At 36.3% G+C, this 22648-nt stretch overlaps 1 protein-coding gene across 7 annotated transcripts in view; it reads left to right on the top strand.

Annotated features, from left to right (window-relative positions):
- USP45 (ubiquitin specific peptidase 45) overlaps positions 1 to 22648 on the top strand; it is an 84177-nt gene that overhangs the window by 23281 nt on the left and 38248 nt on the right. For 6 of the 7 annotated variants that reach the window (XM_045499124.1, XM_045499125.1, XM_045499123.1 and 3 more), the window contains 4 exons: positions 8317 to 8459; positions 8845 to 8940; positions 13225 to 13355; positions 22063 to 22150. In XM_045499124.1, the coding sequence (XP_045355080.1) occupies positions 8317 to 8459; positions 8845 to 8940; positions 13225 to 13355; positions 22063 to 22150 (458 nt within the window). Of the gene's footprint in view, positions 1 to 8316; positions 8460 to 8844; positions 8941 to 13224; positions 13356 to 22062; positions 22151 to 22648 lie in introns of those variants that run through there. The other variant, XM_045499127.1, reaches the window with a different exon arrangement.

The raw sequence follows: 22648 nt of genomic DNA, 5'->3' as shown, positions 1-22648 counted from the left end.
TTTATTTATTTTGAGAGGGGCAGAGGACGCCACGAATCTGTGAGGTCATGACCTGAGCTGAAATCAAGAGCTGGATGCTTAACCAACTGAGCTACCCAGGCGTCCCAATATTTTTTTTCTTTTTTAAGGTTTATGTATTTATTTTTGAGAGAGAAAGCACAAATGGGGCTGGGGGAGGGTTAGAGAGAGGGAATGAGAGAGAATCCCAAGCAGGTTCCATCCTGTCAGCTCAGCCCAGTGTGGGGCTCAAACCCATGAACCATGAGATCATGGCCTGAACTGAAGTTGGGTGCTTAACCAACTGAGCCACCCAGGTGTCCCAACTAAAGGTTTTTAAGGCTAATGGTTAACTAGGAGTTAGTGGAATTTTGAGAACAGACAGGTGAAGTAATTATTATTCGCTTCCAAGGCAGGGGAATAGTGGGGCAGCAAGTTTTTTCTTTTTACTCTTTAAAGATTGAACTTTGCAGCTGCAGAAATAGGCAAATTACATTAATACTACATGACTGGCTTAGGTAATTGCATTAAGCAGCTGAGGAAACCCCAGTGCAGGTTCCCAGAAGAATACTTACAGCTGTGTAGATTTCACATCTGATGCTAGGATTTGCTTTAAAAAAAAAAAAAAAAAAAAAAAAATCCGTCCACACTTTCCCCTCAAACACATACCAGAAAACTAAAAACAAGTAAAACCCCATATAATAAAAAGGTCATGTATAACACAAGACTGAAAAAAAAGCAAGAAAGCTTTATTGTGAGACCCGCTGAGAAATATGTATTACTAAAAAGTGGGCCACTGTTCTCCGAAGGCTGATGAAATTTGTCACTTTGATAGTCTTGTAAATGTAATGTAAATATTCTGCAAACACTTACTGAATATATGTATTCCTGGTGAAATAGTATTTAATATTGGTTTGCTTTTTGTGAGCTAGATGGATGATTGACAATCCCACATTCTTAATAAATTGGGCCCATAATTTTTAATACTGTTGAGATGCTATTTTTAGAGAGCCTAGAGAAAGCCTAAAATATATTCTATTAAATTAAGCTTAGGCTTTTGGAATAAAAAGCCACAAGTTATGTTGGTTCTTTTGGTTTTACTAGGAATAAGTTTGCTGTATCTTTTTTTGAAATAAGAAAGTAAATGGCATATTTGGGATCTGAAATAAGTATCTGGGGATAAATAATATTGTGCCTAACAATTTGAATATATAGTAATAGATTTTGTTTTGCTATAAAGTGACAGTCATACACCTAATTTATTTGCATTTTCAAAAATAAGTACTAAAAATCGTTATTTCCACATGTAAAAGGGGTTAGGGACAAAAAGATGTTGGGTGTTTAAAAAACAACATTAGGCATAGGGATTTTTTTTTTTAACTTTTTAAAAAATGTTTATGTATTTTTGAGAGAGATACAGAGTGCGAGTGGGGCAGGGGCAGAGAGAGGGAGACGCAGTATCTGAAGCAGGCTCCAGGCTCTGAGCTGTCAGCACAGAGCCTGATGCAGGGCTTGAACCCACGAACTGTAAGATCATAACCTGAGCCAAAATCAAGAGTAGGACGCTTAACCGACTGAGCCACTTTGGCATCCCTGCCCATAGGGATTTGAATCCACAGTTCTCCATCCAAACTACAGAACACAGAAAATTGTTTGAGTGACTGTTTTCTCAGTTCTCCCAAAAGATGGCACTAACTAGCTGACTGTAACCTTGCAAATACATAGGGAGAAGTTAGTTGCATGAAGTGGGTGCCTAGGGTATTAGGGCTTAATTCTTTTGAGGAACCCTTTGAGAAAAGCTGCTGTAAACTTTAATAAAGATATACATTCACACCAAAGACATCCAGCAATGGATTACATCCGGCTTTTGCTAAAAGAGTAGTGGCTTTTTCTCTCATATCACCACTAGCATTTCAGTAGTGTCTTCAATTATCACACTTATTAACCTTATCATCTGTTATTGTCTAGACGGTAGGTCGTAATGGTTAAGTTTGTGGATTCTGAAGCCAGACTACCTGGGTTTGAATCTTCTATCACTAACCGTGTGCCTCAATTTCATCTTCATCTCTGCAGTGGGGACAATTACCAGAGGAAATAATGCTCTCAAACTCTGTCTTTAAGCAAACTGTAAAATAAGTTTACTTTCCCTGTGCCCACAGGAAACTAGGGAATCGCCAGTGTTCCCCTTTTGGTTTAACCAAGGCAGTTCACAAATATTTTTAACTTTGAGAAAAGGTAGATGTTTAATATTGCTTGGCAACAAATTTACTATTCACTGTTTTCAATTTTCTCCCACGAAAGCTGCATCTCTGTGTACTTCCTGTTTATTTTTGTAGGTTAATTTGTTGAAATTTCTGGCCAGTTTAGAAACACCTTGAATTTTGGTCACTGTTGCTAAACTGCCCTACAGAAAGATTATACAAAGGGTATAGTTGACAAGAATACCCATCTTTCTGTATTTAACTTTGTTTATAGTTTTCAGGTGTCTTTTTTTCTTTTTTTTTCAGTAGTGAAGTTTTTAATGTCATCATTACCAGTTCCATCAGTCTTTCCTGTGAAGATTTTTTAGCCTTTTGGGCCATGCTTTGAAAGTTTTCTGAACTCCAAGATTATAAAGATATTCACCTACAGTTTCTTATACATTACTTTTTTATATATGTCTGATTTAATATTTTTAAGTTTGGTTTTAAAAAAGATAATCATAGTATCTTTGTATTGGAGTCACTTTTATGATAGGAATATTTGAGGTACTTAGGATTACTTTTTAGATACTCTTAGCCTTAGCCAAGTTGTTGAAAAAATATATCTTCTTTCTTTGCTGGTTTTCTATCTTGCAAGACCTGAGATATGTATAGAACCTACCAGGTCTATTCAGTTAGTTAACCAGCAACTCTTTGAGTACTCAGGTTATAGACTTAAAGGGAAACTACCGAGATATAAAAGAGCTTTAAAAATTTTATCTAGAATGCCTGAAGCCTTCCCTGAATGTTCTTTGCATTCTGGGGTCTATATTTTATTACATAAATGCAGTATCTGATGACAGTGCTGGTAATATAAAGGAGATAAGTAAGGTAAGATACTTATTGTGCAATTGGGGGAGGGGCAGAGAGAGAGGGAGAATCCCAAGCAGTCTCCGTGCTTGACCTCGAACCGTGAGATCATGACCTGAGCCGAAATCAAAGATGTTCATGATAACATTTTAGCAAAACTTTTAGAAACTAAATATACATGTACATTTGCTAAGAAACTGTCAGCTGAGAGTTTAAGATTCTAGTTTAAAAAAATGGTATCTGAATCAATCTCTCAATAACTTGACATACAAACAGGTATGTGTGTTTTAATAAAAAGCAATGTATTGGAAGTAATATATTATACTTAGTTTCTAAAAGTTTTGTTAAGATGTTGTTATGAATATAAGGTTTAATATCCCTATGCTGTTCACTGTGTATCAGTCTTTTTACTCGTAAATCGTAAGCAATTAAATATAAACAGTTACAGATAGTGGTTCCTATAGTACCTGACACACAATGGAAATTTAATAAATCAATTGAATTTGAATTGTTAAATTTTATAAATGTACTACTTAGTAAAATTAAAAACTTGTACTTTAAAACGCATTTAAATAGTTGTTAGAATATGTCATTTTATTTTCTAGGTAAATGATCTGATCTATTTAATATTTAACCCTAATAGCATAATTAATTTTGAGTATGTTGTCACAGACTTGGATGTAAAAGTCAATAAACAGACCCTTGCCACTTGTGTGAAGTGGCTATTTAACCATGAAATAAACTATTTTTATTGCCATTGCCCTGTGGATATATTCTTTCTGGCAGTGCTGTCCATATTTGGTGGCTGTGCATGGAGAGCCAGGTGGTGCTGAAAAGCATCGCACAGTGAAGCGTGGATATATCTAGGTTCGACATTTGTCATCCCTTACTGCTGAAGGGAAGGGTAAAATCTGTTTTTCCATATGTTTATGCTTTTTTTTCTTGCCTGCAGTTTTGTCCAGATGGTCTTATGAACATTGTTTACTTTAGGATGCTATCCCAGATGTTTTGAAAACTGATGGGTAAATGTGGTACAGAGATTTGCATGTTACAGTTTTAAAAAATGCTGTTTGTTCTTGTAAGAATAAAATTTATTTCTGGAAAAATAAAACATTTATTCCAAGTGAATGATAAATACTGTAAAATACAAAAACATATATGTGTATATGTATATATGTTGTATGATTAATATAATCTATATAGTTTATTTTCCCCAACATTTTTTCATGTTAATTAGCAAAAAAACATTATGGCAATGTTAAGTATAAGAAGTACTTTTGAGGAGTCATTTTTTCAGGGTTACATACACCTAAATATGTAAGACTCTTGCCTCCCAATCTTTTATAATTCTCATTGTGCATGAATCACTGAAGAGAAATTAGGTGGTAAAATGACAATAGATTTATAGTCAAAAGATTGTCTTTAAGACTTTGGGCAAATTACTTAACATGTTGCAGACTGAGTTTTGTAAATGTAAAATCAGAGTAACAACCTTGCCCAAAAAGATGGACTATTAATGCTTGGATTTAATTACTCTATCATCTTTAATCTCTTAACAATCACTATGAAGCCATCTAGTGGCAATTGCTGTTAATGAGAGCTGAAACCTGCTTTAGGCTCTGCTTGGGATCTCCGTATAATTAAGAGGTAGACTGCTCTTATTCCCAAACCCAGCCGGGATCCATATGGGGCCTCCTCTTGTTTGCGTAGTGCTTCCTTTTTTTTTTTTTTAATGTTTATTTTTGAGAGAGTGCACGTGAGCAGGGGAGGGACAGAGAGAGAGAGAGGGAGACACAGAATCTGAAGCAGGCTCCAGGCTCTGAGCTGTCAGCATAGACCCCAGTGCAGGGCTCGAACCCATGGACCGTGAGATCATGACCTGAGCCTAAGTCAGATGCTTAGCTGACTGAGCCACCCAGGCGCCCCTTGTGTAGTGCTTCTTAACCACTGACTGGCTTTTTCATTTGCTTTCACATTTGCTTGCAGGTTGGAATATTGTCTTTGCTTCTTTTCCTGTTTTTCCTTTTCTCCATTGGCTGGCCTCTGCATGTCAGTGACTTCTCCATTGATTGTACCAGCCTTTGCCCCCAAGCTTTAGTATGGGATTTAATTCTTATCACATGTTTTAATATATGGAAGACAGGAGAAGAGATCTATCTTGCTAGTTCTTTTCTGTGTTAACCCAGAACTCTAGGGTTGTGATAAGATGTTACCACATGTTAAAAAGAAAAGCCACAGTGGCGCCTGGGTGACTCGGTTAAGTGTCCGACTTTGACTCAGGTCATGATCTCATGGTTTGTGGGTTCAAGCCCTGCATTGGGCTCTGTGCTGACAGTGTGGAGCCTGCCTGGGATTCTCTCTCTCTCTCTCTCTCTCTCTCTCTCTCTGTACCCCTCCCCAACTCTTGCTTTCTCTCTCTCTCAAAATAAATAAATAATTTTATTTATTTATATTTATAAATATTTATATTTATATTTATAAATAATTCTTTAAGCAAAGAATTAGCTGAAAGAATACAATTAAGAAAAGCCAAAAAGATAGGAGAACCACAGTCAACATAAAAGGCAAGTTCATATTAGCAATTCAGAAAATCCAGTTAGAAATAAGAGATAAACTGGAAGGGGGGAAAAAACCAGGAAGTTATAGGAAATGATTAAAAGTGAGGACATATAAACAACGGACATGAAGAATAGCTTACGAAGATCTGGATTTTGGCACAAATAACAATTCTCTGGTCTGTCTTCACACACTTACATAGTGCTTACCTTGCTGGGTACTTTGCAGATAGCAGCTCTGCATTTAATCTGAAAACATTATAAGAAAATGTGTTGGGGCACCTGGGTAGCTCAGCTGGTTGAGCATCTGACTTTGGCTCAGGTCGTGATCTTGTGGTTCGTGAGTTTGAGCCCCGTGTCAGACTCTACTGACAGCTCAGAGCCTGGAGCCTGTTTTGGAATCTGTGTCTCCCTCTCTCTGCCCCTCCCCAATTCATGTTCTGTCTGTCTGTCTCTCTCTCAAAAAATAAATATTAAAAAAAAAAGAAAGAAAATGTGTTAATAACCCCCCTCGATTGATGCCTTTTTTTGGCAAAAGTCACAGGTGCCAAGTCAAACCTTATTTGAACCAACAGGGTGTGCATGACATCATTCTGCCCTTACCCAAGATTAAAGTTTCTCTTTATGGTGTTTGCTGCCTGCTTCTGTCCCTGAACACAGAGCTACCTCCAGCATCTGTTCATCTCCCTCAGTGCTGTCATATAGAAGGGTAGGATGGGAGGGGATGTCTTAACTTACTCTTAAGAACTCATCAGAAGCTGTGGTGCCAGGGTGGCTCAGTCAGTTGGGCGGCCAACTACAGCTCAGGTCATGATCTCGTGGTCTGTGAGTTCGAGCCCCATGTCGGGCTCTGTGCTGAGAGCTAGGAGCCTGGAGCCCGCTTCCAATTCTGTGTCTCCCTCTCTCTCTGCCCCTTCTCTGCTTGCTCTCTGTCTCTCTGTCTCTCTCTCAAAAATAATAAACAATAAAGAAATAAAAAAAAAAAACTCATCAGAAGCTTAGAGGGCCAAGTTTCTACTGGATCTCCTGTTTAATCTGGTACATTTTTCATTTACATTAAATTTTTATTATGGATGTTCTCGCCAACATCACAGCCCTGTGGAAGAAAGAGTAGAGACGTTTTCTGATCCCCACCCATCTGGGGAGATAGCCAAATATTTAAAAGTTAATTAGCAGTGCAAAACACTATATCAGTATTAGATGAATAAAATGTATAATTGCGAAGAACTACAAAATCTGAAAGTTGAAAGGAATTTAAAATAATATTTCAGTTAAAACTAAAAGGTTGGAGAACTTGGCAATTTCCCATCAAACTTCAAATTATATTTTGATTCAGAAAGTAATGTGCTGTTAATTATGATCAATCATGTCAGTTAATAAATGTTAGAAATTATTCATTTTCATATTGTTTTTAAACATGATGAATTGATATTATAATGTTCAAATCTGTATTAATTATACAAATCATTGAGCCCAAAACATGCACTTATATGCCAAACATATAGGTGTTTTTTTTTGTTTTTTTTTGTTTTTTTGCATCTAAGGCATGTCCTACCTTTCTTAAAGAGCTGCACCACAGAGTCACTATAAAAACACAAAAGTCCCATCAGTTTAATAATAATGAAAAACTCCAAAAATGGCAAACTGAGGGGGCAGGGAAGAGGCCCATAGGCCAGGGGCACAGGAACCCTGCTCATGGCATTTGGCCTGGCCACAGGGTCCTGGTCCCTGGTGTTTTATTTTTTATAATATAGTTATTAATTTTTTAAACTTTTTATTTTGACAATTTCAAACTTACAGAAAAGTTGCAAGAATATAAAAAAATGCCACCATCTGGTGATTTTCCAGTTCCATCATTTCTTCTATTTATTAGTTGGCATTCTCTTGTAAGGAAAAGTTTTTCTCTTTTCCTCCCATTTAAAAAACCTATTATCCATTCAGATCCATTCTCATTTTGCTCAGTGAATAATAAACTATTAGTACCCTTCTTTATTTTGATATTCAAATTTTCCCAGATTGGACCAGTGGGAACTTACTATTTCAAAATGATGTGTATTTTGACATACTCATCAGTTTTTTTGAACACTTCCTTATTTTCTGGCACAATAAAAATGTTATAGGTTTATTTTGTTTCTTTGCTGCCCCAGGTTTAGAATCAGGAGTCTTGATTTCTTTATTATTTTTTTCAATGTATATTTATTTTTGAGAGAGAGAGATAGAGACAGAGCATGAGTGGGAGAAGAACAGAGAGAGACATAGTATCTGAAGCAGGCTCCAGTCTCTGAGCTGTCAGCCCAGAGCCCAATGTGGGGCTCAAACCTACAAACTGTTGAGATTATGGCCTGAGCCGAAGTCAGACACTTAACTGACTGAGCCACCCAGGCACCCCAAGGAGTCTTCATTTCTTTTTGTGGGGAATGGTATTTAGGAACCAAGATCTGGATGTTCTCTCCTTATTTTTTTTACTTTATTCTTTTTTAATTTTTAATTCATCTGGAATTCATTCTTCATTATGGTATGAGGTACGGATGTGTATGTCAAAATGAAAAATTATTTAGTAGGAGGATACCAACTGGAGACATTTATTTGTCTCTGACATCACTTCAGATGATTCAAGGGGAAATGTTACTTAATTTTAAGTAATATATTTAAATTTTTTAAATGATGGTTATTGAATTTTATATCTTATGTCAGTTATGTTTTCTCTAACTTAGGTGCATTCTCTAGAATCTTAAAACTTTGTGAAGAAAAATATGAAGCAGGTGAAAAAAAGAAAGGAAGAAAAGGCAACAGTGTAACACCTGTGAAAGGAATTACAAATTTAGGAAATACTTGCTTTTTCAATGCAGTCATGCAGGTAAGAGCCATCAGGAAACTTTGTAAAATGTAAAAGATTAATTTATATTTATTGGCACACCTGTAAACTAGCAAATGACAGCTAAATGTTCCCCTGGAGATTTTTCTGTTTTCTTTTTTGTTTTAGGCCATCGTTAACCATTGCTGCATAACGTATGTATGCCCCCTTTTCACACAGTGCTTCTGGAAGGCCTTCTCTGTGTTTTACTGTGATTTAATCAGTAATACTGACATTTATTAAATGTGAACATTTTTTTTTTTTTGTAAACTTAAACATTTTTTTTGCTATGTTAGATGACGTTTGAGAGCTTAAGAGAGTATTTATTCCATAGAATCAGAGGCATGTTACAACTGAATCAGAAGACTTTACTTTTGTTTTCTTTTAGAACTTGGCACAATCTTATATTCTTTCAGAACTGATGAATGAGAGCAAAGAAAATGGTACAAAACTCAAGATTTTTCCTTCCTCAGACTCTCACCTGGTAAGAAGTATGACTACCTGGATAATAGCTCTTTTTAGATGAGCCACTGATGGTGTCAAAATCTACCCTTAGTATTTCTCCGAATGTTAACTGAAATGATGTTTTGAAAAAATATTTTGAAAAAATCATTCAAAAGCATTTTGTGAAAGAATCAGATTTTAAAATTCTAAAGTTATACCTTCAAGATCTGTTAGGGTTCAAACGTATCGTGGGTCAAACAATACAAAAATATTAAGGCAGCTTTCAAACAAACATACTGGAAAAAACAAAAGGCGTTTGTTTTGTTGAGCAAAATGTCTAGGACTCCTGTTTTGTAATTACTGGTAACATTTCCTTAAATATAGCATTTTAATTCTTTAAAGGTAGATTTGGTTTTAATGGTGAACATCTAAAGGTTTTTAGGAGCCTAGTCTGAAAATGGGTTTTTAAGCTAGTGAGAAAGGAAAAAACAAACAAAAAACAGCGCTTAACATTCAGAAGCTGGCATGGCACCTACAGTTAGGCCATATTGTTCAAACAGTCTCACAGAATGCCAACCTCAGGCTAGGTTGCTCTGAGACTGACAAACTAAGACAAAGCAAGGCTACTTCATAATTTTATCTAAACACAGACAAAAGCAAAGTTCATCTACCACTGAGAAAAATCCCAAACATCTTCTTTGACCAAAGTGAGAGACTGCTACTTCTTTACTAGTTATAGCTTTATCCTTGATTTTGTCTCCCAAAGAGACTAGAATTTAGGTTATCCTAACTCAAAGATAAGATTTATCAAGATACCCAGTGATAGAATTACCCCCACTTTCTGATGGCATTCAACTGAGAGCAGACTGCTGCTTCCTTAGACTCTCCCCTAAATTACTTATCCAAAACTCAAATCCTCTATCACTTCTTTCCAACACCCTTTTTTTGAGACACCCCATGGTTTCTCATCGTGTATGTTGTCCCCAAATGTAACAAGCAATAAACCCCTCTTGTTCAACTACCAGTGTGTTCCTGGTGGTCTTTGGCTTGAGGGAGCTGACACTAGTAATAATGTTTTTAGTTAGAAATTGTGTGTGTGTGTGTGTGTGTGTATTGGAGGAAGACAGTGTATATATAGCTCATGATCTGGCTTTTGAGAACACTTAAGAAAGGGGAGTTCTAAAAATTCTTAGCTCAGTGTAGTAATCTTAGATTTTTATTTTCCCCAAGGAGACAGATTTGAAAGACAATATTGTATTTCTTTGTTGAAAGAGCAGCCTGTAAACTTACTGCCTGTTCAACCCCTTAAAATCTTTATGGTAGGTCCTATACTCTTCTAAAGTTGAGTGAGATAGTGAAAACCATTAAATGGAAGTTGATACTTAGTCACTTGAAAAGATTTCCTATTAAATGTGATTGAATGTTATGTATTTTACATGTAGAACTGTGTCTAAAGATTATTATAGGGCAGTTAGATACTATAACTGATCACTTTAGGTTTGCATTATTCTAAGAGGAGAGTTTCAATCTTAGATCTTAGATACATAGGACATACAGTTGACCTGAGCTGGAGGGCTGTCAGCATAGATCACTGCTCTTTGAATCACCAGTTTTACTTTGCCCTTTGTAAACTGTATGCCTTTTGTTTCTTTTCCTTACCTTATTGTGCTGGCTTGAACCTCTAATAACATGTGGAATAGAAATGATGAAAGCAGGCATCCTTGCCTAAAATCCCCAAATTAGGGGGAAAATATTCTTTCAATAACATTAGGAATGAAGTTAACTGTAGGTTTTTCATAGGTGTTCTTTTTTGTTTATTAATATCTGAAAGTTTGTACCTTTTGACCTCATTCACCCATTTTACCTACCCCCTCACTCCCTGGCTCTGGCAGCCACCAATCTCTTCTTTGTGTCTATGAGCATGTTTGTTTGTTTGTTTGTTTGTTTGTTTGTTTTTGGGTGTTTTGTTTTAAATTCTACATGTAAGTAAGTTCATATGGTATTTGTCTTTCTCTGTCTGACCTATTTCAATTAGTATGCCCACAAGGTCCATCCATGTTGTTTGCAAATGGTAGGATTTCATTCTTTTTTATGGCAGAATAACATTCCATTGTATAAGTATACTACATATTCTTTATCCATTCATCAGTTGATGGATACTTAGGCTGCTTCTATAATTTGACTATTGTAAATAATGCTGCAATAAACATAGGGGTGTGTGTATCCCTTTGAATTAGTGTTTTTATATTCTTTAAAAAAATTTTTTTTTATATATTTGTTCATTTTTGAAAGACAGAGACAGAGCACAAGCAGGGGTGAGGCGGAGAGAGAGGGGGACACAGAATCTGAAGCAGGCTCCAGGCTCTGAGCTGTCAGCACAGAGCCCGACATGGGGCTCAAACGCATGGACCATGAGATCATGACCTGAGCTGAAGTCGGACCCTCAACCAACTGAGCCACCCTTGAGCCCCTAAATTTTTTTTTTAATGTTTTTATTTATTTTTGAGAGAGAGAGAGAGTGAGCGAGCACGAGCAGGGAGAGGGGCAGAGAGGGAGGCACAGAATCCAAAGCAGGCTTCAGGCTCCGAGCTGTCAGCACAGAGCCTGATGCGGGGCTCAAACCCATCAACAGTGAGATCACGGCCTGAGCTGAAGTCAGATACTTAACAGACTGAGCCACCCTGGCATCCCAGTGTTTTTGTATTCTTTAGGTAAATACCCAGTTGAGTGATTACTGGATCATATGGTAGTTCTATTTTTAACTTCTTTTTTTTTTTTTTTTAATGTTTTATTCATTTTTGAGACAGAGAGAGACAGAGCATGAACGGGGGAGGGGCAGAGAGAGAGGGAGACACAGAATTGGAAGCAGGCTCCAGGCTCTGAGCCATCAGCCCAGAGCCCGACGCGGGGCTCAAACTCACGGACCGCGAGATCGTGACCTGGCTGAAGTCTGACGCTTAACCGACTGCGCCACCCAGGCGCCCCACTATTTTTAAGTTCTTGAGGAACCTCCATACTGTCTTCCAGAGCGCCTGCACTAGTTTGTGTTTCCACTAACAGTGCACAAGGGTTTCTTTTTCTCCACATCCTCACCAGCAGTGTTTTCTTTTATTTCTGATTTTAGCCATTCTGACATGTGTGAGGTAATATCTCATTATAGTTTTGATTTGCATTTCCCTGATGATGAGTGATGTTGAGCATCTTTTCATGTGTCTGTTGGCCATCTGGATGTCTTCTTTGGAGAAATGTCTGTTTATGTCTTCAACATGGCAGAGAGCACTTTTGATACTCAGAGACTATGGAAAAATTATAGCCTGTCCTTTCTGTGGTTTTAGTCAGATGGTAGATTTAAAAAAAAAAAAATTTTTTTTTTAATGTTTATTTTTGAGAGGTGGGAGGGAGAGGGGCAGCGAGAGAGGGAGACACAGAATATGAAGCAGGATCTAGGCTCCAAACTGTCATCACAGAGCCTGATGCAGGGCTCAAACCTATGAACCGTGAGATCATGACCTGACTGAAGTCAGATGCTCAACCCACTGAGCCACCCAGGTGCCCCAGATTGTAGATTTTTTTTAAGGGTAGTTGGTATGAAATATATATGTAACATGTATTTCATAAATACACGAATGAGGCGACATATTTGGTAGTTGTATTAGAAGATAACTTTCTATAATGTCCCAAGATGATATTTGGCATTTGCTTTTAATTCATTGTTTGTAAGGAGAGAGGATTACTGGTGAAGATAACATTTTAGAAAGCGAAACTTGGTGGGGGAAAAATTCTAGAATAAAATGGGTTTCTCCCTCACACAATTTTAGCTGCTTTTGTCAAGCTTTTTCTCTCCATTTTAAAAGAGAGGGAATGGTGTACTAATTTCGTGACATAATTTCCCATTCGTTATTTTATTCATAAAATATTTTGGGAAAAGAAAGCTATGGAGTTTGCTAATAAATATAATTTATTAAATATAATTTATGATTGGAAATAAATACATATCAAGTAGATAAGTAATTTCACTTTTTAGGAAAGCACATTAAGGGACATTTATAAGCAACTAAATATTGGTGATTTAACTCTTAAACTAATACTTTCATTAAGTAAAGAGCAGAGGATATGAGAATACCTGTGTTTTTCAAGGTAAGACATTTAATTCCATTATCCCATTTTTTTAAATATTCATTTTATATGTGTGGGAATAAAGTTTCTTAATGCACTTGAGGCAATTTAGTTGTCATCATTTAAACAAAGTATAACTCTTAGTTTTTAATAATATTTAAGTTTAAAATTGCATATTTCTGACAAAGAGTTGATCATGTTTTTAAAGGACCCATTAATGGTGGAACTTTCAAGCCCTGGACCATTGACCTCAGCCCTGTTCCTGTTTCTTCATAGTATGAAGGAGACTGAAAAAGGACCACTTTCTCCTAAAGTTCTTTTTAATCAGCTTTGTCAGAAGTGGGTGCATCTAAATTTTTGATATAAATAATTATGAGTTATAAAATTGTAATGTATCACTTAATATGGGTAGTTTCACTCTTACTATAACACTATTATTGTCTAGACTCTCAAGAGATTAAGAACTAATATTTAATTGCAGCTGTGTGCTTTATGTAAATTATATCTCATAATACTCTGAAGAAGTGCTTGTTTATCCCCATTTTATAAATAAGGAAACTGAGACTCACAGAAGTTGAGTAGCTTACTTAGTTGTATAGTGACAAAGCCAGGATTCAAATAGAGGTCTGTCCTGATTCAGAAGCCCATGATGTAAGAACAAAGAGTAAGAAAACTATAGAATTGTAAAATCTAAAAGGTGCCATAATAGGTCATCTGAACCTAGTTTTCTTATTTTTACTTTTATTTTATTATCATTTTTAAGTATACTCAACCTGCAATATGGGGCTCAAGCTCATGACCCCAAGATCAGGACTTGCATGCTCTACCAACTGAGCCAGCCAGGTGCCTTCCTTTTTTTTTTTTAATCATTTTTTAAAAAATGTTTATTATTTTGAGAGAGAGAGAGAGGCAGAGAGAGGGAGAGAGAGAATCCCAAGCAGGCTCCAGGCTGTCAGCACAGAGCCTAAAATAGGGCTTGATCTCATGAACCGTGAGATGACCACCTGAGCCAAAATCAAGAGTCAGACGCTTAACTGACTGAGCCACCCAGGTGCCCCTTTCCTTAGTTTTAGAAATGAGCTTCAAGGCAAATAGAGTTTAAGTGAATTTCTCAAGATAGTACTGTATGTTCAAAAACAAAATCCTTGGGTACGTGGAAATACATACATACCATAAAGGACCTGATGCAACTTTAATACTTTCACTTATTCCTTCATCTAAAAAAATTGAGAACTGGGGCGCCTGGGTGGCTCAGTCAGTTAAGCGTCCGACTTCGGCTCAGGTCACGATCTCACTGTTCGTGAGTTCGAGCCCCGCGTCGGGCTCTGTGCTTACTGCTCAGAGCCTGGAGCCTGTTTCAGATTCTGTGTCTCCCTCTCTCTCTGACCCTCCCCCGTTCATGCTCTGTCTCTCCCTGTCTCAAAAATAAATAAAACTTAAAAAAAAAAAAATTTTTTTTTAAATTGAGAACTTATTTGTGTCAGTTACTTGCTAGATTCTAGGGATACACAGTGTATAACATATTAAAAATAGATCCTGTCATGGAGTTCATGAGCTAGTCCAGTCCACAATTACTAAAATATGTAGAAACAAAATTCTTTAAATGGGAACTTAACATTTTTTTTTTTTATATCTCTAAGCTTCAAAATTTCAATTTAATTTAAGCTAGTTACTTGTGCCATAGCATTATATTGTATTTTATCTCATAGAATTGTACCAAGGTTAATTTTTTCAAAAATAATTGTGAAAAGAACACTTACCATGAGCTCTACCTTCTTAAATTTTTTCTTTTTTTCTCTTGAAGTTATTTATTTATTTTGAGAGAGAGAGAGAGAGAGAGAGGTGTGGGGGAGAGAATCTTAAGCAGGCTCTGTGCCAACAGCACAGAGCCCAACTTGGGGTTTGATCCCACCAACTGTGAGATCATGACCTGCTCTGAAACCAAGAGTTGGACACTTAACCTACTGAGCTACCCAGGCAGCCCTACCATCTTAAAATTTTTAAGTATACAGGGGCACCTGGGTGACTTAGTCGATCAAGCATCCAACTTCGGCTCAGGTCATGATTTCGTGGTTTGTGAGTTAAAGCCCCATGTTGGGGGCTGTGCTGACAGCTGACAGCTTAGATCCTGGAGCCTGCTTCAGATTCTGTGTCTCCCTCTCTCTGTCCCTCCCCTGCTTGCACTCTGTCTGTCTCTCTGTCTCTCTTTCTCAAAAAATAAACAAACGTAAAAAATATTAAGAAATAAATAAACATTAAAAAATTTTAAGTGTACAAAATATTGTTGACTGTAGGTGCAATGCTGGACAGGAGATCTCTAGAGCTTGTCTATCTTGCTTGACTAAAACTTCATACCTATTGATTATTCCTATTTTTCCTTCACTCCAGGCCCTAGTAGACAACATTGTGCTCTTTTATTTTATGAATTTGACTATTTTAGGTTCTTCATATAAATGGAATCACACTATTTGTCTTTCTGTGACTGGCTTATTTCACTTAGCATACTGTGCTGTGGTATTTTGAATGTGGTCGAAAATATAGAGGGTTTATTATGTGTTTAATTTAGTAGGCAAATGCTGTTTTTCAAAACCTGAAGAACAGAAAGTCCCATAAAAGTCTCAGACTTTAGTGCCTCACAGAGTTCAGAAGTTTTTAGGAATTTGTGTCAATTAGAAATTTGTTTTTGGATCTCCAAAAATAACTGTTTGGCATTTTTTTTGTTTTATAAAGATTTATAAATTAAAAAAAAATGTTTAAATAATAGGTGTTCATGGATAGACGTTCAAAGTAGTATTTATCTTACTTTTTTCAAAAGTGATTATGCATACACAGACATATACACAGATTGTTGCAACTTGTTTTGCTTAATACATTTTTTACATTTTTCCATTTTAGTGCATGTGGATATGACTTACTTGATTTTACGTGTGTGTGTGCTGCACTTGTGAGAGTACATCAGTAGGATATATAGAATTACTGGATCAAACATCATTTGAAAACATTAAAAATTGCCTTTTGTTTTTTATGTTTACTTTAAAAAGAGATGTATATTGAGTGGCTCAGTTGGTTGAGCATCCGACTTCAGCTCAGGTCATGATCTCGCGGTTTGTGGGTTTGAGCCCTGCATCAGGCTCTGTGCTGAACACTTGCTCAGAGCCCAGAGCCTGCTTCAGGTTCTGTGTCTCCTTCTCTCTCTGCCCCTCCCCCGCTCACACTCTATCTCACTGTGTCTCTCAAAAATCAAAAAATGTAAAAAAAAATTTTTTTTAAGAGATACATATTAAGAAAAGTAATTTTTAAAAACCTGGTGAAGATTTGAGCCATATATGTTGAGTCTGTTTTGGGACTTTGTTCTGTTCCATTGATCTGCATGTCTATTCTTACCCCAGTCCTCCACTGTGTCAATTACTGTAACTTTATAGTAAGTCTTGGAATTGGAGAATGAGAGTTCAAACTTTACTTTTTTTTTTTTTTTTTTTAAACTATTTCAGGTCCTTTGCTTTTTCACATGAATTTTACAATCAGTTTGTTAATTGGGATTGCATTTGGAGATCAGTTTAGAATGGACATCTTAACCATGTTGCGTTCCAAAGCATGATTATGACATATCTTTTCAGTTATTTAGGTATTTGATTTTTCTCATCAAGTTTTTGATTTTCAGCTTACAAATGCTACACAATGTTGTTAGATTTACCGTTAGAATTTCGTGTTTTTAAATACTATTTATTGTAAATTGGTACTTTAAAGAAATTTCAGTTTCCAGTTGTACATTTCTAATATACAGAAATATACTTGGTTTTTGTATATTGATCTTGTTTCTTGCTGCTTTGTTTAATTCATTTACTGGTTATAATAGCTTCATGTAAATCTTTTGGGATTTCCTATGTAGGCAATAATGTCATTGGTAAATAAAGACCATTTTATTTCTTCCTTTAAAATTTGTATCCTTTTAGACCTTTTTCTTACTTTATATAGCTGGCAAGGACCTCCAGTACAATGTTGGAGTGGTGAAGTAGGCATTTTTGCTTTGTTTCTGATATTAGGGGAGGAACATTCAGTCTTTCACACGTAAGTATGATAGCACATAGATGCCTTTCATCAGGTTAAGGAAATTCCCATTCCTGGTTTTTTCTGAGGATTCTCATCAAGAATAATAGTATTTGATAAACTCCCAATAACCAATTTTTCCTTAAAAAACAACAAAACTTTATTATTTAAATAAATAAACATTATGTATTACCATTGGTATACTTTGATTCCTGGCCCAGAGAAACCATGAGATAATAAATGTTTTTTTTCTTTTAAGAAAAAAGAATGGGTATTGGATTTTATTAAATGCTTTTCCTGCATCTATTGAAATAATCATATGGGTTTTTAAAAATCTGTTGAAACAGTGAATCGTATTAATGGGTGTTCTGAATAGCTTGTATATTTGACATACATTAAGCTGTACATATTTAAAGCATACCATTGGATAAGTTTTGAGATACTATATATATATATATATATATATATATATATATATAATGTATATCTACATACTTGTGACACCATTGCCACAATCAATGTGATGAATGTATGCATCACCCTTAAAAGTTTTCTTGGGCCCTTTTGTGATCCCTCTCTCTGGACTCTCTCTCCTAAACCCCTCCCCTCTGTACCACTTACCTGTTTTTGTCACTGTAGATTCGTTTGCATGTTTTAGATTCCTATATATAATGTGTACTCTTTTTTGTCTGGCTTCTTGCTATAATTATTTTGAGATTCATCTACATTGTGTGTATACATTACTTGATTTTTGAAAGTTGAACCAGTCTCTTGTAGTTTCTATTATAAGAGTGATTATCAGACATTTCTACCAGTTGAGAATGTTGGGAGCAAATTCTTCAACTTTCTTCTGGATTCCCCACCCACCCCAATTCTTGTTATTTTGCAGTAGTTTTAAGGATCACAAGAAGTTGAAAGAAGAGTACAGAGTTACTGTGTACCCTTTATTTAGCTTCCACCATCAATAATAACTTAAACAACAGTGCATTGTCAAAACCGGGAAATTGACATTAACAAAATACTGTCAAGTCTCCTACAAATCTTTCTTGGATTTCACCAGTTTCTACATGCATTCTTCCTTAAAAGGTTCAAAGATGCTCTAGAGTGATCGTTTCTTTATTCTCATTTATGCCCATCTTTTGCTTTGTTTACTCCTTCACTCTTTTATGTTGGTAACTAATATTGATGTGCTGAGCTTTCTTTGGGTTTTGTCCATGAGGAAATATATATGTATGTGTGTGTGCGTGTATATATGTGTGTGTGTGTGTGTGTGTGTGTGTGTGTATATATATATATATATATATATATATATACACACACACAAATATGCATATGTATGTATATGTGTATACACATATATGTATATACACACACACTAAAAATATGTATGTGTATACACATATACATACACATACATATTTGTAGTTTTGTGATACTCTATGGTATGTCATGTACATTAAGGAGTGCCACCAAATTCTCAAAATACTATTATCTTCTAATTTACTAGTTTGCCCTTCAACTGTGTATAGAATTTATCCTATCTATTGATTTTTATATCTTTAGTTTTATTTTCTTCTAATATTTTCAATTGGCTATCTTATCAATATCTACACATCCCTTAAAAAAGTTTTTCTTTTTGGGGCGCCGGGTGGCTTAGTCAGTTACGCATCTGACTTCTGTTCAGGTCATGATCTCATGGTTCATGAGTTCTAGCCCCACATCAGGCTCTGTGATGACAGCTCAGAGCCTGGAGCCTACTTCAGATTCTGTGTCTCCCTCTCTCTCTGCCCTGCCCCACTCATGCTCTCTTTCTCTCTCAAAAATAAATAAACTTAAAAAAAAAAAAGTTTTTCTTTTTTACCTAATATCTAGGCTTTTATTGGCATGCCTTTATGTTTTTGTACATTCTCAACATATTGTAACATCTTTGGATCAGTTTTATAAAATTTATTTGGAGTGAAGTAAATGCATTTCAGTTGATTTTTTAACATCAGATTTCTTTGTGTTTTATGATATTGGTTTGTAGGCTTCTTGGGAGTAGAATTTTTTGTTTGTTTTTTCCCATTTTTTCCCCCTTTGCTTTCTTCCATTTCCTCCACCCTTCCTTGTTTCCCCTGCTGCCTTTTTCACATCCTCTCCCTTCCATAGCCTCTTTTCCACATATCCCTCTCTTCTCTGCCTAAAAATGTCAAATTTTAAGATAGCCTTACCTCTGAACTCTGGGCTGGCCTTGGAGATTGAGGTCTTGTATTGGCTTACAGCTGCTGCCCTCATCTGGGGGAGGTGAGAAGAGTCTATAGAAGGTTTGGCCTGGTTTCAGGTCTCTAGGCTAAGTATGTGTTCTCTTGTAGCCTTAGTTAGTATTTGCCTAAGGGCTTCCTTTCAGGCTCTTGGTAAGGTTGGCCATCCATATATTTGTGGGTTCATTTCTGGGTTCTCTATTCTGTTCCATTGATCTATGTGTCTGTTCCTGTGTCAGTATCATACTATCTTGATGATTACAGCTTTGGAATACAGCTTGAAGTCTGGAATTGTGATACCTCCAGCTTTGGTTTTCTTTTTGAGGATTGCTTTGGCTATTCAGAGTCTTTTGTGGTTCCATACAAATTTTAGGATTGTTTGTTCTAGCTCTGTGAAGAATATTGGTGTTATTTTGATAGGGATTGCATTGAATATATAGATTGCTTTGGGTATTACAGATTCTTTAAGTCCTCTTAGAATTTTGACCCAGTCCTAGGTAGAAGAAGAAAGAAAAAAAAAAATCTAGGTTTGTTTATTTATTTATTTTCAAGTTAGTTAACATATATGTCATATTGGTTCCAGGAGTAGAATTTAGTGATTCGTCATTAATTTTCTTGAATGGTTTAGAAGGCAGTAACTGGTCTGTGGATAGTTGAGATGGAGCTGTAGGCAGAGACGTGGTAGAGAAAGTTTCTCCTTTGTTTAGGAACAATTTCCTTCCTGTGCATCTGCTTTGAAAGCCACAGACTGTTCCTCCTACCTGCAACATGGCAGATGAGGATCCCTGAAGGATTCCTGTTTGCTCCTTGCAATCTTCTTCCACTTCACTGAACTTCCTTGATGCCTACAGCACAAATGTCATGTCATGCAGTTTCTGCCTTACATGGATTCCAGCCATGGAAGCCCAGATAGGGGTGAGAAATGTGTCCATCTTGGTTTCTGTCCTCTTCTCTGGTCTAGAAGGTGATCTATATCCACCAAATGCAGAAAGGGAAGCCCACAAGGGCAGTAAATCAAAGTTCTCAGCATCCTTTTGCTTTTGCTACTACTTAACAAGAGTGAATAAATGAAATTACGGTTCCTATTATAGGCTAGATTCACTGCTAGTTCAGATAGCTTTTTAGCACCAGGGACTCTCATTAGTGCATTACTAGAATGAATGTTTATTATGAGATAATAAAGAATAATGCTTGAAGTACTGGACTCAAGAATCAAAAGACTTGGATTTACATCAGTGACACACAGATTGTTCTTCAGTTTTCTCAAGTGTAAAACAGTTCATCTTGGGACGCCTGGGTGGCGCAGTCGGTTAAGCGTCCGACTTCAGCCAGGTCACGATCTCGCGGTCTGTGAGTTCGAGCCCCGCGTCGGGCTCTGGGCTGATGGCTCAGAGCCTGGAGCCTGTTTCCGATTCTGTGTCTCCCTCTCTCTCTGCCCCTCCCCCGTTCAGGCTCTGTCTCTCTCTGTCCCAAAAATAAATAAACGTTGAAAAAAAAAATTAAAAAAAAAAAAAAAAAAAAAAACAAAAACAGTTCATCTTAACTGATTTCTTAACAGCACTGTTGTGCATATCAAATGAGATATGTTGGACATACCACAAGGAGAACATTGTAAACTTGTACTACAATAAGATATTCTTACTATTTTATATTACTTTGACAAAATTCTTTCTTCATCTTAGGTCAGAGCACTATCTAAATTTAGCACTTATTTTTATTTCACTTTAGTATTGGAATTTATTGCAGAAAATACTGTTTTTTAAAGTTAATGAAATCAACTAAATATTTGCTGTGTTGATGTCTCCATGTACAGCACCTGAACCTTTAATTAATACGAGGAAATTTAGTTGTTAAATCCTTAAAATAAATACATTCACAGAGATATCAGATTATTGTTCTTTATTTAAATATAAATAACTTCTTGTTTTTCATTTGGTTATTCAGGGTAGGAAGATAATAGATCACAGTGGCTTGGGTTTGAGTACTATATTTTTGCTTGCTGTGTGACCTTGCAAATTATTTGAATAATACCTCTGAGCCCCCATGTATAAACTGGAGAAAATAGTGCATCCCAAGCTTGTTTGAGGATTGATCTATGTAAAGCTTAACATATGTACTGTGCTTGCATGTAGTAGTCACTTGATAAATGACAGCCGTATTATTCTTTTTTATTTTATTTATTTATTTCAAGAGAGAGAGAGGCAGAGAGAGGGAGAGAGAGAATCCCAAGCAGGCTCCATGCTATCAGTGCAGAGCGCCATGTGGGGCTTGATCCCAAGAACCATGAGATCATGACCTGAGCCGAAATCAAGAGTCAGATGCTTAACCGGCTGAACCAGATGCCCTGATAACTATATTATTTTCTGTGTACTGATGATCTCATCTTAATTGGAGCAGTGATCATATCTGCTCTTTTTACCTAGTGGTAAAAGGACTATATTGAATCTTTGAATATATGTTATTTAAAAATGATTTTAGATGAGGGGCACTTGGGAGGCTCAGTTGGTTAAGCAATTGAGGTTTGTGAGATTGAGCCATGCGTTGGGCTCTGGGCTGACAGCATGGAGCCTGCTTGGGATTCTCTCCCTTCTTTCTCTCTGCCCCTCCAGGGGGGCCCTGCATGCACACACATGCGCGCACACACACTCTCTCTCAAATACATTAATCATGTAAACATTCAAAAAAATTATTTTTGATGATAGTAATATATTGTTGATGAAATTATCTTTTTTCTTTCCTGTTTTGTTTTTAAATCATAGGGCCCCTCGATTTAAAGGTTTCCAGCAACAGGACAGTCAGGAGCTACTGCATTATCTGCTGAATGCGGTGAGAACAGAAGAAACAAAGGTCAGATTTCTTTAAATTGATTACATATACTCTTTAAGAAGAGGGTAAAAAATTGAAGGAGTTAATTTTTACCATAATTTTAATATGCATTGAGAAGTAATTTGATTTTTTCTAACTATTCTATTTATTCCTTTATTTATTTATTTATTTTGGCCAGTTCTTCTAAAAGATTATTTTCTTTTATCCTTTTGCACCCCCCTTATCCTTTATTAGTTGATACCCTTTGACTGTAAATAAATAAATTCAAGCTAGTTTAAATAAGGAAAAGGGAATCTAAGAATCTAGGTGACAGGAGGTATGGGTAGGGATATAGGGACAGGAAGGTTCTCAGGAATCCAGAGAATATTCTCATTTCCCTGGCTCTGTAGATTTTCTTTATTCATTTTCCTGCAAACTGAGTAGTTTCTCAGCTTCTGTCTCTGAATGATAGCACATGACCTTCATATTTTGCACATGTTGCAGTTCCACGTATATAAAACCAAAACTGGCTGTTTGTGA

This window comes from Leopardus geoffroyi, chromosome B2, assembly GCF_018350155.1.
Source record: "Leopardus geoffroyi isolate Oge1 chromosome B2, O.geoffroyi_Oge1_pat1.0, whole genome shotgun sequence".
In the NCBI taxonomy this organism is placed as follows: domain Eukaryota; kingdom Metazoa; phylum Chordata; class Mammalia; order Carnivora; family Felidae; genus Leopardus; species Leopardus geoffroyi.
This window is presented reverse-complemented; position numbering and strand designations above follow the sequence as displayed.